Source organism: Stegostoma tigrinum, chromosome 4 (assembly GCF_030684315.1).
Source record: "Stegostoma tigrinum isolate sSteTig4 chromosome 4, sSteTig4.hap1, whole genome shotgun sequence".
NCBI classification, from domain to species: domain Eukaryota; kingdom Metazoa; phylum Chordata; class Chondrichthyes; order Orectolobiformes; family Stegostomatidae; genus Stegostoma; species Stegostoma tigrinum.
This window is the reverse complement of record NC_081357.1, coordinates 62,109,057-62,127,754: the sequence shown is the minus strand read 5'-3', so window position 1 is coordinate 62,127,754 and position 18,698 is coordinate 62,109,057. Positions and strand designations below refer to the sequence as shown.

Here is an 18,698-nt window from a genome sequence, read left to right as displayed (position 1 = left end):
CAACTGGTCAAATTCTTGACAGAAACGGAGGACCAGAGTGATATACAAAACCTAGAATGCAGGCAGATAGATCCTGAATAATAATATGATTTTACTATCACAGGAGGGGTTGAAATGAAGTCAAGGACATGATATGAATCTGTACAGTATATTAATGATTATTCTTACAAATTATCATTTTGATTTTTAAAACATTTGCATAAGCTGTGCAAAATTACTTCATATAGTTCTATTTTCATAATTCTATTTTTAAAAGAAAATTCTGTATTTTGTGTCAAGTCCAGTTTACCTCTATTGTCAATGAGCCCCAGCATTTTAATTTAATGCCTTTATCTCACTTTCTTCCTTAGATGCCCAATAAGTCACCATTGCAGGTTTCAATGGTCTACCCCACTCAGCTAAGTCAGGATTCATATGAAAGGAACTCACAGCTGAAGATGAAGGAGAGTTTACTAAGAAAAAAGGATATTGTCATTGAAAGGTAATGAACAATTTTTTTGTGATTCTTAGAGTTTCTGTTTCATGTACAATGTGGAAATGTACTTTATTTTGTTGACTATTCTGTAAAAAACGATTCAGAAAAGCTAATGGCAGTTTCTCTAGAGTAATCCAGCGAAAAGATTATTATAGTGTTTATGGAGGAATGATTTTTCTATATGTTTGGTGCAACTTTCATTCATAAAGATTACACATTATCACAAAATGACTACAGGAGACTTGTACTGACCTCTGAGTTAGCTTTAAATTAAATACCAGGCAAGTGGCAGGACTCTTCAGCTTAATGCCAGTTATAGCCATCCATATGTACTTTTGAAACAAAAAAGCAACATTAAGCCTAAACACTGCCATTGCAGCAGACAAATCATAAGAATAACGTGCTCTCATGTCGTGATCTGTCTTTAGGGTTCATACGTCAATGTCTCAAACGTGAACAAGGGCAGCAACTGGAGCAGTGAACTCCAAGGGGTTTTGCCTTTTCTGGTAGATTTTTCTCTATGATATAAAACATATTTTATGTATTCATACAGATGTAGCAATGAGCAGGACTAAAGAAGGCCACTGTGTCTGGATGCTGATTAAAGATAAAAGACACTGTTTGAAGTCACCCTTAATCATGTTCTCACCAAACATCTGTCCTACTCCTTATTAAAACTACTGGCTAAGTTGTCAGTTAAATATCATTCTTTTTAAAAAAAACACTTCTATGCGTAACAGCTATATCTGGTTTATTTAATCAGCTTGGCTATTCTAAAATCCAACCCATGACAATTGTTGTCATTTCATTTAGCCAGATTGATATTGGGCATTGTTTTTTTAATAAGTTCCACAATGTGCGTTTTAAATATAGGTACCTGTTGACAATTACCCTGATGTTTCATCGGTAGCAAATCCAAAAAGGAATTTGCCCTTCAATGCATTTTAAAATCATCTATTCAATATTAAAGAGAAAATGAGCAATAATTGTACTTCTACCAATATGATGATTTCTAACATTTAGTTTAATTTGCCATCCTTTTGTTTCCCTACCTGTGTGAAGCTTTCATCTGATTGCCTCCATTTATTCATATTCACATGTGCAGACATACATCAAATAAACCTGTTGTGATTTTGTTCTGTACTGATCAGCTTCATAACAAAATAATAAATAATGTGTGCAATCGCACATAATAATGATGACATACTGCAAACAGAAAATAGTGCTTAATTTGGATCTAAATACTGTACTTAGACGGTAGTACAGATGGGGACGAGAGAAAAAAAACATCATAGTTGGCTTTTCCTGTGTTTGGTGCCTGAGTCATTTAATTCTCTTTTCCTTTGTTAACACAAAACTTTCAGAAAAATGCAACATCAAAAAACATGGCATTGAGAAAAAACGAACTTTCATTTGTACATCTGTCAGAAGCATTTCACAGTTTTTTTTGTGTGCAATTAATTACTTGCAAGCATAGCTGTTAAGAAAAGCATTGACGCAGTTTATGTCCAGCAGGATCACATTCTGCATTGCTGGTCAAGATGATGATGTCAACACATTAGTGGAATGTTAGTGTATTATTTTAATTGTCTATCTAATGCATAAATATAATGGGGATATCTTGGGGTGGGGGCATGGGAAGGGGGCTGAAAAGTCAGGTGCATTTTGCTGATTGTTCATGTACTGACCCCTTTCTTTTCATGTAATAGAGCACAATGTCCACACTTTAGAATGTGGATGTTGGATATGTGGAGAACTGTAGAATGTTAACTAAGGAAGGCCCAATTAAAGGAGTGGGTTACACAGAAACAACATTTCAATTTTTTTTAATGACTTCCCTTCAGATTCCACTGGAAAAGAAGGGACAGAGTTTTAAATGGATTGGGGCTGAGGTTGAAGACAGGCAAGTTTACAGCTTTATCTGGGGAACTATAATATCACTGAGCCTTTTAAACATTTCCATCCATTAGTGTCACATACTGGAATATCTCCAAACCACTTTCTATTTGCTTTTGCTTGAAAAGCATTTGTAAATACATATAAAACTCATTACGTGTCTACCTCATATCTATTACCCTACATAAGTGTATTAGTCAAAGAAAGCACTACAAATATATAAAATACTTTGTCACTTTTACTTGTCAAAATTCATGCAGTTTTATTCTTCAACCTAATTTGTTTGTCATTACGAAATAGATTTTCATACTGATCGTGACTGCAGCTTTCAAACTGAAGAAAATGGTTATGTAAAATCTGTACAGTCTATTTTCAATAATTTTTGCTAATAACGTGTGGCTCCTTTTCACAGGAATGAAATAAAATTTTGCATTGTTGAATATAATTATTTTTGTTCAAGCCACTTCTAGCTACAATAAGATTATATAATTACCATAAATGACAAATTTCCCTGACGTTGTCGCTGAGCACATTGGTTTTGGTTGTTTTACAAATTGAAAAATGTCTTGAGATGATTACTGCTCCTAACAAAGCCTGCCCAGCATGACAGCCATTATTTAAAAAGTCATCATGAATTTTGTGAGATATTCCCAGACCAAGATTAATGAGTATACTCAATTACATGATCAAATTTGTCCAAATTTTCAGAACAGCAATATCTGCTCTGTAAACGGTTTTAGAGAAGAGTCCCATTATTATTTCTATTCCAAACTGCATTCTGAAGTTGGGGATAGACACATGAAGAACTCCAGAAACAATTAATATTGCTATGTCACGATTCTATTGTGATGCATGTTTGGTTCAGGAAGAACTTTGCATTCTTTTTAATCTAACAACAGAATTATTGCCTGAATCACACAGAATTATTGGTACACAGCGTGGAAACAGACCCTACGGTCCAACCAGTCCATGCCGAACATAACCCCAAACTAAACTAGTCCTTCCTGCCTGCTCCTGGCCCATATCCCTCCAAACCTTTCCTGTTCATATACCTGTCCAAATGGCTTTTAAACATTCTAATTGTACCCATATCCACCACTTCCTCAGGAACTTTATTTCACATGCAAACTACCCTTTTTCTCTTCTCACCTTAAAAGTGTGCCCCCTATTGAAATCCCCCATCTTAACAAAGAAGTCTCTGGAACTGGAATGAAGAGGAAGTGGGTGATGCGGACATATTGGTGGTACAGCTAAAGATGTACATTAGCTCTTCTTAGCATTTCTAAAATTGACTTTGGAATGTAAGTGCAAGGCCATACATTTACCATAGCCATAGAAAGGGAAAGGAGCAGTTACCAGGGGAAGATATTTAACTGGGGTAAAGGAAACTATGATGCTATCAGACAGGAGTTGGGAAGTACAGATTGGGAGCTATTGTTCCACAGAAAGGGCACAGCAGACATGTGGAGGCTGTTTAAGGAGCAGTTGTTGCGAGTGATGTATAAATTTGTTCCTCTGAGACAGGTAAGAAGGGGTAAGATTAAGGAGCCTTGGATGACAGGTACAGAGGTGCTTCTTGTCAAAAAGAAAAAGGCAGCGTACGTAAGGTGGAGGAAGCAAGGGTCTAGCACAGCTTTAGAGGATTATAGGCTTGCTCGGAAGGAGCTCAAAAGTGGACTGAGGAGGGCCAGGAGGGAGCACAAAAAAGGCTTGGCAGGAAGCATTAGGGAGAACCCAAAGGCATTTTACCCATACATGAGGAATAAGAGAATGATCAGGGAGAAGGTAGGGCCGATCAGGGATAGCGTAGGGAACTTGTGCGTGGAGTCTGAGCAGATAGGGGAAGCCCTAAATGAGTTTTTTTGCTCCAGTTTTCACTAAGGAAAGGGACCTTGTTATGAATGAGAACTTTGAGGAGCAGGAAAACAGGCTTGAACAGATCAAGATTGAGGAAGTTGATGTGCTGGAAATTTTGGCAAACATTAAGATTGATAAGTCCCCAGGGCCAGACCAGATTTATCCTATGTTGCTCCGGGTGAGAAAGGAGGTTGCTAAGCCACTGGCAAAGATCTTTGCTTCCTCACTCTCCACGGGAGTCGTACCGGAAGATTGGAGGGAGGCAAATGTTGCTCCTCTTTTCAAGAAAGGGAATAGGGAAATCCCTGGAAATTACAGACCAGTCAGTCTTACGTCTGTGCTCAGCAAGGTTTTGGAAAGAATTCTGAGGGATAGAATTTATGACTATTTGGAAAAGCATAGTGTGTGATTAAAGGGAGTCAGCATGGCTTTGTGAGGGGCAGGTCAGGCCTTACAAATCTTACTGAGTTCTTTGAGGAAGTCACGAGACAGGTTGATGAGGGTCGAGCAGTGGATGTGGTGTGCGTGGACTTCAGCAAGGCATTTGATAAGGTTCCCCACGGTAGGCTCATTCATAAAGTCAGGAGGGATGGGATACAGGGTGATTTGGCTGTCTGGATTCAGAATTGGTTGGCTGACCGGAGCCAGAGTGTGGTTGTAGATGGTAAGTATTCTGCCTGGAGGTCAGTGCTGAGTGGTGTCCCGCAGGGCTCTGTTCTTGGGCCTCTGCTCTTTGTAGTTTTTATAAATGACTTGCTTGAGGGGTGGGTTAGTATGTTTGCTGATGACACAAAGGTTGGAGGTGCCATTGATAGTATCGACAGCTATTGCAGGCTTCAGCGAGACATTGACAGAATGCAGAGCTGGGCCGAGAAATGGCAGATGGAGTTCAACCTGGATAAATGCGAAGTGATGCACTTTGGAAGGTCGAGCTTGAATGCTGAATATAGAATTAAAGGCAGGATTCTTGGCAGTGTGGAGGAACAGCGGGACCTTGGTGTTCAAGGGCATAGCTCCGTCAATGTTGCCACCCAGGTGGATAAGGTTGTTAAGAAAGCATATGGTATTTTGGCTTTCATTAACAGGGGGATCGAGTTTAAGAGCCGTGAAGTTTTGCTGCAGCTCTACAAAACCCTGGTGAGATCACACTTGGAATATTATGTCCAGTTCTGGTCACCCTATTATAGGAAAGATGTGGAGGCTTTGGAGAGGGTGCAAAGGAGGTTTACCAGGATGCTGCCTGGACTGGAGGGCTTGTCTTACGAGGAGAGGTTGACTGAGCTCGGACTTTTCTCTCTGGAGAGAAGGAGGAAGAGAGGTGACCTGATCGAGGTGTACAAGGTAATGAGAGGCATGGATAGAGTCGATAGCCAGAGACTTTTCCCCAGGGCAGGATTGACTGCCACGAAGTGTCATAGTTTTAAGGTGTTAGGAGGAAGGTATAGAGGAGACGTCAGAGGGAGGTTCTTCACCCAGAGAGTTGTGAGCGCATGGAATGCTTTACCAGTGGTAGTCGTGGAAGCGGAGTCATTAGTGACATTTAAGCGACAGCTGGACATGCACATGGACAGCAGTGAGTTGAGGGGAATGTAGTTTAGGTTATTTTATTTTTGGATTAGGATTATTCCATGGCACAACATCGTGGACTGAAGGGCCTGTACTGTGCTGTAGTTTTCTATGTTCTATGTTCTATTAACATTCCATCATTGCATAAGAACATGAGGAGAAAACTACAGCATCTGCTGTGTCAAGCCCCATAAGAATTCTGCAAAATTTCAATGAGATCCCTTCTGATTCTTTTAAATTATAGAGGTTTTAGGCCTGTCAACTGAATCTCTCATTGTAGGACAATCACACATCTCAGGAATTATTCTAGAGAATCTTCAGTATGCTTTCTGCAAGGGAATCGTATGGTTTTATGAAAGGAGTTCAAAACTGCCCATACTATCCCACAGTACACAAAAAGGCCCTATGTATATATTTTGAATAACCTGTTCAGGCATGCTCTGACACAGTTCCAGGGCAGGTGGAACTTCTGATCTAACGGTAGGGACATTACCGCTGTGTCGTTAGATCCTGACATGCTGCCTTGTTATTGAATAAGATACCTCAACGCTTGTGGTGACTTAGAGTTAATTAGATAGAGGTGTGAAACATTGACAAGCTGATTGTTCAAACACATGGAAAAGATACTCACACGGATCTCATGGTGCAGTGGTAGTGCCCTTAACTTTGGGCCAGAAGGTCTGAGCTGAAGCTCCACCTTCCCCAGAAGTGTGCCATAATATGATTGAACAGAAATATAGAAACATAGAAAATAAAAACAAGATTAGGCTATTAAGCCAACCATGTGTGCTCTACCGTTCAGTATGATTATGGCTGACCCTCTACCTCAATGCTATATTTCTGTTTTATTTTCCAAATACTCCTGAAGCCTGTAATATCTAAAAATGTACATCTTTCCTGAATATATTCAGTGACAGGGCCTCCACAACTTGGAGAACTCCACAAGTTCATTCCCCTTTGAATGAAGAATATTTTCTTCATCTAAGTTTTAAATGGCTCACCCCTTGTCCTGAGACTTTGTCACCTGGTTCTAGACTGCCCATCCATGTTAAAATTGTATATGTTCCAATCAGATCCCTCGCATCCTTTGAAACTCGAGTGACGACAAATTTTACAGGACCTGAAAGAATTCAACTTTACAATGCTGCAAAAAGTCTCCTATTATAACTGTAATCCCTCAACTTTGGCAGTAGGCAATGATGCTCGTTTGTCGGCATAATGGGATGAATGGCCTCTTTCTGTGCTTAAACAATAGTACAAGTGTCCAAACTTGTACATGAAGGTGCAATTGCAACCCAAGTAAAGTTTTATGTATGTTCAACATAACCACTTAGCTTTCATTTTCATTTTGTATCCCTAGATAAAATAACAACAATTCTATGTCGTTTTATGGTCTTATTTATATGTAGTTGGCTTTTACTTTGGTACAAGACAATAGGATATTTGGTGAAAATTGGTAAGTGTTTCTACTTTTCCATTGTAATAGTTTTTAAAGTAATGGGATGACAGGTAGGGTCAGCCAAGTGGACTGTACACCTGTGGTGTGTATGAAGTGATGAACACACCATCTGTCACAGACGAACACATTTACAGAATATGGCACTGGGTGCATAAGATTGAGCTTCTGGTTTTGGAATTTGGCCGCTCAAGTCATTGTTGTTCAGTTGCGTGAAACAGGACTATACAGCGGGTATGTTTAGGGAGGTGGTCACATTTGCAGATAAGAAGTGTACAGGCAGCAATGGAATCAGTAATAGCCAGGCAGTGTTAGAGAATCATACAGCCAGCACTCTGCACTTGCTAATCAATATTCTAATTCGGATACTGATGAGATCAAGTGATACCATGGGTGACTCGTCTGTACTTGGAAAAGGAAGAAGAATGATAGGTGATTCCACGGACAGATATTTCTGTGGCTAATAATGTGACTCCTTGATAGTATGTGCCTCCCTGGTGCCAGGATAAAGGATGTTATGGAGTGGCTATGGGACATTCTTCTGGGTGAGGGCAATCAGCCAGAGGTTGTTGACATCAGTGACTTTGGTAGGAATGGAAATGAGATCCTGAAAGCAGATTTCGAGGAGCTGGGCAGGAAATGGAAAGATAGAACCTCTAAAGCAGTAATCTCAGGATTACTCCAAGCCCCATGTGGTTTTCAGCATAGAGATAAGAGAATTGAATGATTGAACATACGGCTGGAAAATTCATAAAGGAGGATGGCTATCAAATTTCTGGGCCTCTGGGGATGGTGGAACTCATAGAAGTCATACTGTCTGCACCAGAACAGAACATGGATAAATTTGGTAATGTTAAAGGGAAGGTGTTCCAACTAGATTGGGAGGGGACTATTAATCTGACAGCAAACCCAGAGCAGGGCATGGGAAGCAGAAGCTTAACCATTGACAGCTATTCCTGCAATTGACAGCTGACCTGTTCATTATCAATTACCAGAAAGTTTTTTGTGCTGTATGTGAACTTCTCAATTATCGCTTCTGTATTTCTGTATAAACCATTAGTTTCCTGTTCTAAAGTTCTATGGTTCCTTCCCAGGGAATGATCGAAGTCTCTCTTTAACCTATTCTTGTTAGGCACTAAAGTGAAAGGTTTGCAGAATCGGCAGGAATGCTGATTTGTGGTTAAAGTCATATCAGCCATGATCTTATTGGACGGTACATTAGGTTCGAGGGGCCGAATTGCCTTCATCTGCTCCAAATTTGTATGTTTGTAAGCACATTTATGCTGGTTGATTTCAATATTTCTCCACATGATTAGTAATTTCTTAGGTTATCATAAAGATTTGGCCATAAGAAGACTGACTTGCACAAAAGATGGAGCACAATTGTACAGTAAGAAAGAAAACAGAGGTGGGGGGGAGAGAGAGAGAGAGAGAGAGAGAGACAGAGAGACAGAGACAGAGAAGGAGAGAGGGAGAGACAGCCAATTTTTGTAACATGTGCCCTAGAAGAAAATGAAGCAATGATATATACCTTGATAAGGCCAAGCATCCTGAGTTTTATTGTAGCTGTCCAGGTAAATAGAGAGCATTCCATCATACTCCTAATTTGTGCCTTGTATGTGCTTTGGGAACATAAGCATGAAGTTAGTCATTGCAGAATTCCCAGCCTGTGAATTGCACTTTTCTTTTTACTTCATTCAGGATATCTGGGCTTCACTGGCTAGGCCAGCATTTGTCCATCCCATGTTGCCCTTGAGAAGGTGGTGATGAGTCACTTTCTTGCTGGCCTTCATCACTAAAGGGCTGGAATATTGGGAAACAGATGGTATGATGCAATTATACAAAATCCTCGTTGGACCATTCTTAGAGTACTGTGAGCAGATCAGGCCACCACACCTCAAGGAGAATGTTTTGGCAATGGAGAAGTTCAGTGCAGGTTAACAAAGATGATAGCTGGCCTTCAGGATTTAAGTTAAAAGGAAAGATTAGGCCAATTATGCCTTTATCGTCTTGAGTTTATGAGATTAAGAGGTGATCTCATTGACGTCTTCAGGATATTAACAGGGAAATGGTAGATAAAGACAAAATATTTCCACTGGTCGATGATTCTAGAGCCAGGACATAGTCTAAGAATTAGGGCAAGACCATTCACAAGAGATTCTATGAAGCACTTCCAAACACAAAATGCAGTGGAAGTTTGAAACTCTATTCCTCAAATGGTAATCCAATTGTTAAGTTTAAACCAGAGGTAGACGCATTTTTATTAAGCAAGGGATAAGGCCCAAGACAGACTTATGGAATTAGGCCACAGATCAGCCATAATCATCTTCAGTGATGGAGCAGGCTTAAGGGGCTGAGTGGCCTATGCCTGTTCATATGTTCTTAAATTCGTGTCGACACACCCATAGTGTTATTAGGGAGGGAATTCCAGGATTTCTGATCCAGTGACAGTGAATGAATGGCAATTCCAAATAACAAGAATGATTAGCTTGGCAAGGAACTTGCAGGTGATGGTTTTCCCACACTTTCTACTTCTAGATGTAGCGGCCATGGATTTTTCCCAATCCATGCTGTCTAAATTTCTCTGGTGCACTGAGAATTAGTGGTGAAGGAAATGAATTTTGTGAATGTAATGCCAATACAATGGGCTGTTTTGTTCTGGATGCTGTCAAGCTTCTGATGTGTTGTTGGACCTGTACTTATCAATGCGAAAGTATTGCAGGTTGGCAGGGAGGAGCTTCACTTTGTTGAATCCATGACTACCATTAGTTTAGACATAGAATTTTACAGTACAGAAACAGCCATTTGGCCAACTGTGTCGGTACCAGCTCCTGAAAGAGCTACCCAGCTATTTCCATTCTCTAGTCCTATTTCCATAGCCCCCAGGTTTATTGGGCCCTTCTGGTTCCTGACTTGTATCTTAGTAGATGGTGAACAAGTTTTGGGGAGTCAGGAGAAGAGCTAATCACTGCAGGAATCTGAACTTCTTACTTAGTCTTGCAGCCACTATTTTGTATGATGCACCCAGTTCCGTTTCTGGTTCATGGTGACCCTGTGATGTTGATAGTGTGCGTTTCAGTCATGGTAATGCAAGTCAATCTAAACATGATTGGTTCAATTCTCTTCTGTGAAAAAATCTGTCTGTGAATGACAATTCTGAGATTAAAAATTCATAGACTGAGAAAGAAAAAAAAAGCAGATTTGCCTCACAAGCTGCATATTTCCAGCACTTTGCATTTTATTTTGGACTTCCAGCATCTGTAATATTTGCTTTTGTATTTGTCCTGCCTCCTGCCCATTTCAGTTAGAATTTTCATAGTCAAACTTAACAATCACTGTATATCAGTAATCAAGAATTGCGTTCAGTTCTGGGCATCCTATTTAAGAAAGGATATTAAAGCCCTGGATAGAGCGCAAAGGAGATTTTCTAGAATGATACCAGCAATGAAGTTATTTTAGATACAAGAAGAGAGAAATTGGGCTTATTCTCCTTGGAGCAGAGAAAGTTAAGAGTTGGCTTTATTGAGGTGTCAAAGTTATGAGCAATTTTGACAGGGTAAGAAAGGATATTCTGTTTCCACTAGTTGGTATATCAGTAACTAGGGGGTCAGAATTTCAAGACGGAGGAGTAAGATGAGGAGAAATTTCTTGACTCAGTTGTTAGGATTTGGAATGTGCTGCCTGGGAGAGCGGTGGAGGTGAATTCCTTAGGAAGTTTCAAAAGAGAGCTGTATATGTATTTGAAACTAATAAACCTGGGGGCTACGGAAGTAGGATCAGAGAATGGAAATAGCTGGGTAGCTCTTTCAGGAGCTGGTACAGACACAGTTGGCCAAATGACTGTTTCTGTACTGTAAAATTCTATGTCTAAACTAATGGTAGTCATGGATTCAACAAAGAGAAGCTCTTCCCTGCCAACCTGTTTACCCTCTTTGAGGAAGTAGAAAGCTCTATGACATGATTTACTTCTAATTGCAAAGAAAGCTTCAGATAAAGTTACACACGCAAATAAGTTTTTTAAACTCAAAGGTTTGGGGATTCACCATAATCCGGAAAAATGGATACAAAGTCTACTGTAAAGAAGTACTTATTGGGACACATATATTTATGGCCCAATGAGAAACTGGAATATGGACCTGTTTAGACATTTCTGGTTGAAGAGTCTTTATCCTGTGATTTCTTGTAATTGTGAAGTAAAAAAAAAGTCGAAGAAAACTTCATTTAACTGCTGTTTACAAGAAGTCAGTTGACTTGGAGAAGGAAAGCTTTTTAGGGGATAAGATGTATTTTATTATTCTAATCACTAGGCAGACTGTTTTAGAAGGGGCGCTGTGCTCAAGATTGCCTATCAAAAGCCTCTGGCATGCAAGCAAAGACATTAAAGCTAGAATGGTAAATCCCGGATTCTTCTGAAAAATAGCAGAAAAGCATAGAGCAGAATCATCAACAAGAATCTCTCTTGTCTGAAATATTGTAAGACTGGTAAAGACAATTATCAGGAATCCTAACTAACTCTCATCTCAATTGAAGTTTTATTTGAGCATCTCATCAACTGTCTACATCCTGACCTCAATGACAGGACTGGCTTGTGGTATGTCTTCTTTTTCATATCCTGTAGTCATGGGAGTCTTTTCCCATTTACCTATTTTTTAAAAGCCCTATAATGTCTCTGCAGACTATGTTGTCTTGTCTTGTTATGTATGAATATATATGTTTGAGATAATAGCAGGGATGGTGAAGCTGAGGGAGTAACTTCTGAAAAGTAGATTAGCTGTGAACCATTTTTGCCACTTGTTTAAAGAATGTCAGCTTTTAGAGAATAGTTATAAATTAAGTTTACTGAAGAAACCTGGTGATGGTCTCCATAGTTCTAGACAAAGGTAGAAAGATAAATAAATTGGTGATAATATAGAACATTTGTACTTTTGGTACAAGTGGAATAGTGGAGCTTCATTACCAGTGCACTCCTCTCACAATCCTACAAAAAAAAGGTGCTCAGTAGACAATATGTATTATAATGGAGAGAAGTCCTAATACAGTCTCTTGAAACCAGGAAATACCTGGAGAGTTCTGCCCTCAATGCCTGACTGTCTCTTTTGTATCTCAACTCAAATATGCAATTAGAGTGATGCAAAAAGTTTTTGTTTGTTTGATTTATTGTTGTAATATGTACCGAGATACAGTGAAAAGTGTTGTTTTATGTGCTATACAGGCAGATCGTACCATACAAAGTGCATCAGGGTAGCAGAACAGAGTGCAAAATACAGTGGTACAGCCGCAGAGAAGGTGCAGTGAGAAAGAGATCAACATTAACATTTGAGAGGTCTGTTCAAAAACCTGATAACAGCGGTGAAGGAGTTATTCTTGAATTTGTTCATATGTGTATTCAAACTGTTACATCTTCTGCCCAATGGAAGAGTGTGGAAGAGGGTATAACTAGAGTGGGAGGGGTCTTTAATTACGTTGGTTGCTTAAACTGGGTGAGTTATAGGAATCTTAGCAGACTTGATGATCTGGCAGAAAACAGCTCTTCACTTTTGACACTCTCTATCTCTTATCTGTCTTTCCAGTTTCTTTCCAACTAGATATATGGTCTGACTAGATTACAGACTATGGTCTTACTATAAAGTTGGATCTTACTTCATCTGCCTTCCATATCGCTATGTTAGAGATGTAGTTCAGCTTCCTTTATTTGCTTTGTTCATTGAAATTCTGCATTGTTAATGACAAGTCTACTGAGTTAACTGTTTCTCCTTCGGCCTCATTGGTTATTCTAACAGTATTCAAGGAATGCAATTTTTATCTAATTTTCCTGGCTCGAAGAAAAATGGTTCTGATTGTTGGAGACCAATCAACTTACCTTCATGATATCCTTGTAGGGGACTTTCTCAGGATAGTGTCTTCTTCCCAAGTATCTTCAGCTGCTTTGTTAATGATCTTACCTCTATCAGAAGGTCAGATTTGCTGAGGTTTGCTGATGATTTCTCAATATTCAACACTATTCCCAACTCCTATGGTACTGAAGCAACCCATGTCACATGCAGCAATAACCTGGACAACAGCCAGGCTTTAGCTGACACGTGGCAAATAGCATTGATAGGTGTCAGGTGCCAGGAAATGACCATTTCCAGCAAGAATGAATCTAACCATCTTCCCTTGATGCTTAATAGTAAAACCATTACTGAATACTTCACAATCAACATCCTCAGCTTTACCATTGACCAGAAACTGAGTTGGACTAGCCATGTAGCCACATTCATTTTTAGAGCAGTTCATGGCTAGGAATCCTGCATGAGCACCTCACCTCCTGACTATGTAGTGGATCACTTTGAAATATTAACTAAATCAGAGGGAGTTGATGCCCTAGTGGTATTATCAGTAGACCAAAAGCCCAGAGATCACCCAGGTAATGTTTTGGGGACCTGAGTCTGAATTCCCCAATAGCAGATGCTGGAATTTGAACTCAATTTAAAAAGTGGTCTGGAATCAAGAATCTAATGATGATAGTGAAGCTGTTGTCAATTGTCAGGGACAACCCGAACTGGTTCACCAACGTCCTTTAGGGATGGAAACTGCCATCCTTAGCTGGTCTGGCCTACATGTGACTCCAGACCCACAATAATGTGGTTAACTCTTAACTGTCCTATGGCCAAGTAAGGATGAGCTATAAATGCTGGCCCAATCAGCAATGCTCTCAACTTGTGACTGAAAAATTAGGAACATCATGCCTGATGCAGCCATTGTCTTATCAGACTGCAACTTACAGCCACAGATTAAACAGTGCAAATTTTATTTTCAAATAAACTGGTATATTGGAAATACTAACCAGCTGCATGCAAGTCTTAAATTCTACATGTAAATATGTAGACTATTTGACAACTACTCAGTACAATACTAAGAGAGAACACACTGAGGTAGCAACAACAAAATCTTCACCTTTCAGCTAAATCAATTGTTGATAAATGCCATGACACCGATTTTGTGCAGACTGGTGATACTAATTTGAGTAACGTGTGGTTATGTATGTTGGGAGAGTCAGATCAATTTTCATGGTACAGGTATATCCATTCTAGCTTGGCATCAAAGAGACTGGCTGGAGACCTGTACTTGGCCAGGAGTAGAATTCTTGATATATCGGCATTTTGATCTATTAAACTTACTGAATTGCCATTTCAAATTGCAGTTTTTAGAAATGTTGTTGTACCTCACTGGGTTTTTCACAAAGCAAAACAGAATTTACACTGCATAAGTAAAACGACTGTGGCTGTCCTGATGCAAGGACGAATGGCATATTTTGAACATTTTTTGCTTTTTTGCCCAAGATATTTCAACTGTATATTGTAGGCAAGTTTGGCAAGATTATGCATATGAATAGAATGGTGCTGCTTCTTTTACCAAGGAGCTTTGCATGCAATTCGTTTAGGCCATTTCTGTGTTAAACCCATTCCTGCACATAAAATTTCTGAAACCTTTGTGCAGTTACACCCCAGTGGGGTAGTGCACTGAAAATCAAGCCCTGCTTTTCCTGGAGTCATTGCAGAATTTAAAGATGTTTAAAAAGTGCACAAAATTCACCGATTTAACTGTCTTCTTGAAACAGGTTGACAGAAAGAATGAATCAGGGTTTTCTGACCTAAGAAGAGTTACTTTTTATGACAAATAGATTCTAGCGAGGTAAACAGTTATGAATTATTGACATATAATTCCATGAGTTAAAACTCTAAAACCCTTTATAAACCTCCCTCTCCACACAGACATAGACTCAAAAAAATGGATGTGAAGGGTGGATGGCAAGACTAGAAGGATAGTTAAATGGTCCATAGTCACAGAGTTCACTGAGATGATCCTTTTGACTTGCCAGGACTTGCTGACACTCAAGTTTCCTTAGAATTATACAATGCAGAAGAGTCCATTAAGTCTGTCTTGCCAAAACTACGCAAGTCCTGCTTTCCAACTTCTGGCTCATAGTATGCTCCAGGTACTTGTAGTTGCTTGCAAGGAGCACAGGGTGACTAGTTCATACTTGTAAATATTCTGATTTATTAGTTAGGAACCACAAATAATGAAGGAAAATACACTGATTTTCTTCAAGATTCCAAACTTGCCACTCTTTTTATAGCAGAGAAAAGATAACCCCTTCCTTTTCAGCGATCCAGTGACTTAAGATCAAATATTCATACCTATAAGTTGTTCAACTATCTAGGAACCAATCACATAGTTGTTCACAGGCAAAGGGCAAAAACATTTTAAAGACCATTCAGCAACATGTTGGCTGAATACCCCTTCATACACAGTTCCTGACTCCAGCTCATCTGTAGTAACCTAATTAAAGTTCTCTGCAGCTGCATCATGATTTGTCAAGTTTTATAATTTATGCTGTGACCAATGAAGGCAAGCATGCCATCTGCTTTCTTGACCACCTTATCTACTTGCTTTGCCACTCTCAGGAAACTGAGAGTCATTTTCAGGGTTATGCCTTTTTCTGTACACTTCCCTCCTGCATTAGACCATCCAAAATGCATCACCATGCATTTTCCAGATTAAATGCCAGATTAAGTGCCATTCCTTCACCCAAGTCTGCAGCCTATCTATATCCTGCTGTCTCGCGTGGCAATCTCCTCACTATCCTTAGCTCCCCCAACCTTGGCGTCGTTCACAAACTTATAATGGATTTACCACCACTTTTATGATCTTCTCAATTATTAATATATATTATAAATAACAGGGGTCCCAGCACTGATCTCTGTGGAACACCATTGGCCACAGACCTCCTGTCAGAAAAACACCCTCCCACTGCTATCCTGTGTCTTCTATTACGAAGTCAATTCTATACCCATCTTACCCACTCACTGCAGATGACCCATGTGACTTCATCTTTTTTATCAACCTACCAGGAGGAACCTTGTCAAAGGCCTTGCCCAAAGGCAGGTAGAAAACATCTGCAGCTCCTCCCTCAACACTCATCTTTGGCACTTTCTCAAAAAACTCAATTGTGTAGACATGACTTCTCCACGCGAAGCCATGATCCCTATTACTAATAAGATCCATATTGTTCAAATTTAAGTAAATCCTGTCCTAAGAGTCTTCTTTAATAATTTCCCTGCTAATGATGGAAGGCTCACTGGCCTGTAATTTCCTGATTATTCCTGTTGCCCTCCTTAAACAAAGGAACAGTGTTGGCCATTCTCTAGTTCTGTAGGCCCTCAGCTGTGACTGAAGAGAATTGAAAGTTTTTGCACAAGTGCCTAGCAATTTCCTCCCTCGCCTCCCTCAATATTCTAGGATAGACCCTATCAGGCCCTGGCGACTTTTCAAAACACCCAATACCCTTTCTTATATCAACACACCCAAGAATATCAGCATTATACCTCTCTCTAGGCTCACCATCCCCATCTCCTTCACCTTTGTGAATACCAATGCAAGGCATTTGTTAAGAACCTCACCGACTTGTTGGAAATTGTTGAAAAAACTTGCAGATCTGGCAGCATCTGTGGAGAGAAGACAGAAGCAACGTTTCAGGTCCACTAACTCTTCAAAACACTATGAAAAGTGGATGATTGAACATTGCATCCAATAAGTTGTCTGTTGCCGCTAAAGCTGACATTAGTACCAGAGCAGCTGATTTTGAGGTTTCTGGCCAGCTAGTTGATTGAGTTTTGTCCTGTTTCCTTTTTGCTGGTAATTCCACAAGCCTCCTTGGCTTCCAGCATTCAAAATGAGAGAAAACCTTTTGTTACCCAGCACACAGTTGTCTGATGGCTGTCTTCAAGTCATGATCTTTAATAAATGCTCATCTTTATCAAAAAAACAGTTGACTAACAAACACAAGCGATTTCTTTATTTTTGGATATTCTTGGGAGAGTAAAATATTTGGGATGGCATAATGGCCCAGTGATTAGCACTGCTGCCTTATAGCGCTAGGTACATGGGCTCAATTCCAACCTTGGGTGACTGCGTGGGTTTGCACATTCTCTTGTGAGTGCATGGATTTCTCTCTGGTGTTTTGGTTTCCATCCACTGTCCAAAGATGAGCAGGTTAGATGGATTGGCCATGCTAAATTTCCCATAGTGTCCAGAGATTTGCAGACTAGCCATGGTAAATGCAGGGTCAAAGGGATAGGGTAAGGGGCTGAATCAGGATTGGCTCCTGTTTGGAGGGCCAGTGCAGAGTTGATGGGCCAAATGGCCTCTATCTGCACTGTAGGGATTCTTTGATAAACATGTCTGCAGTTTGGGGCATCATCTACAGAAGTAGATGTTCTATTCGTAAGTGTAGTCAGTTCCACATGATCTGACATCACAGTCCCGTTTGTTTGGAATTGCACCTGTCCCTTTGGGCATCTTTTCAGGTGTGACATTCCATGGTCTCTCTTAGAGCTTTGCTTAGCGGTCATTGAATTTACATCCACAGCCATATTTTGGCTCTATATCTTCTTTTTAAAAACACATGTTGTAATTAACTGTCCAGTGTGCCCATAAGTAAATCAGAAATTTATGAATTTTGCCATAACATTACATAACTTTAATCTTGCAGTTTTATTTTCTTTTGGTCTCCACTAATAGATTATAGTTTCCATGCAACTTTTCTAAAATTCACCAAAACTTACTCAATACTTTCATTTCAGCTAATGAGGTGCAATGAGTGTGTTAAAAATGGCTCTTATTATAGTCATAAAATAGTCCAATAGATTGATTAAATTTGATAGTTTGTACAGCTTCCAGAAGTTTTATTGTTATAGCCTATCTCAATATTGTTTAGGCTAGTTTTACCATGTTTTATATGTTTTCTTTTACACTTATTGGTGTATTGAATTTGTTCCAGTAAAGACACAACAATTAGATTCTGTAACTGCTGATTATTGGATGGTGAGGTACGCATCTGAGTTCATGTTGTTTCCATTAGTTACCAAACCTGGGGATCTCCTTTCTCACTGGAGATAGGAAACAGACCTGGAGAAAGCTTGCATGGACTAAGATTGTATGAGAGAAATGATGACAGAATAAATAAATTGTTTGTTTGATGGCTCATGTAATAATTTAAAGTCAGAAATTTATTTGACTCTCAAACTTACTTTTATTTTTAGCCAGGAACAGCAGATTATCCAGCTTCAGCAAAAAATACAAGAAAATGAACTCCGAGCACAGAGAGCACTTTTGGAACACTGTGATCCTGCATTCATGATAAAAACACAGGTAACTGTGTGACATTAAGACAATATGATACATCTGACTGTAAATCTTAGGGGAGGTTTGACTGGGACCTGCTATTGACATGGTCCGGTCACATGTTTGGGACTTCATCATGCAAGGTATTGAGCCTGTGACTCTTCCTTAAATACAAGTAAAGTCAGATAACATGATATTGAGTGAAAGCTTCTAATGGCAGGAATGCTCAAGGCCATGGCTTCGCTGATGAGACCAGGTTTGCTAGGCTACTGACTTTTGTAC

At 39.6% G+C, this 18,698-nt stretch overlaps 1 protein-coding gene across 2 annotated transcripts in view; it reads left to right on the top strand.

The window, feature by feature from the left end:
- cep85l (centrosomal protein 85, like) overlaps positions 1-18,698 on the top strand; it is a 284,881-nt gene that overhangs the window by 236,901 nt on the left and 29,282 nt on the right. For both annotated transcript variants that reach the window (XM_048531736.2, XM_059645374.1), the window contains exons 4-5: positions 351-481; positions 18,335-18,443. In XM_048531736.2, coding sequence (XP_048387693.1) covers positions 351-481; positions 18,335-18,443 — 240 coding nt within the window. The remainder of the gene's footprint in view (positions 1-350; positions 482-18,334; positions 18,444-18,698) is intronic.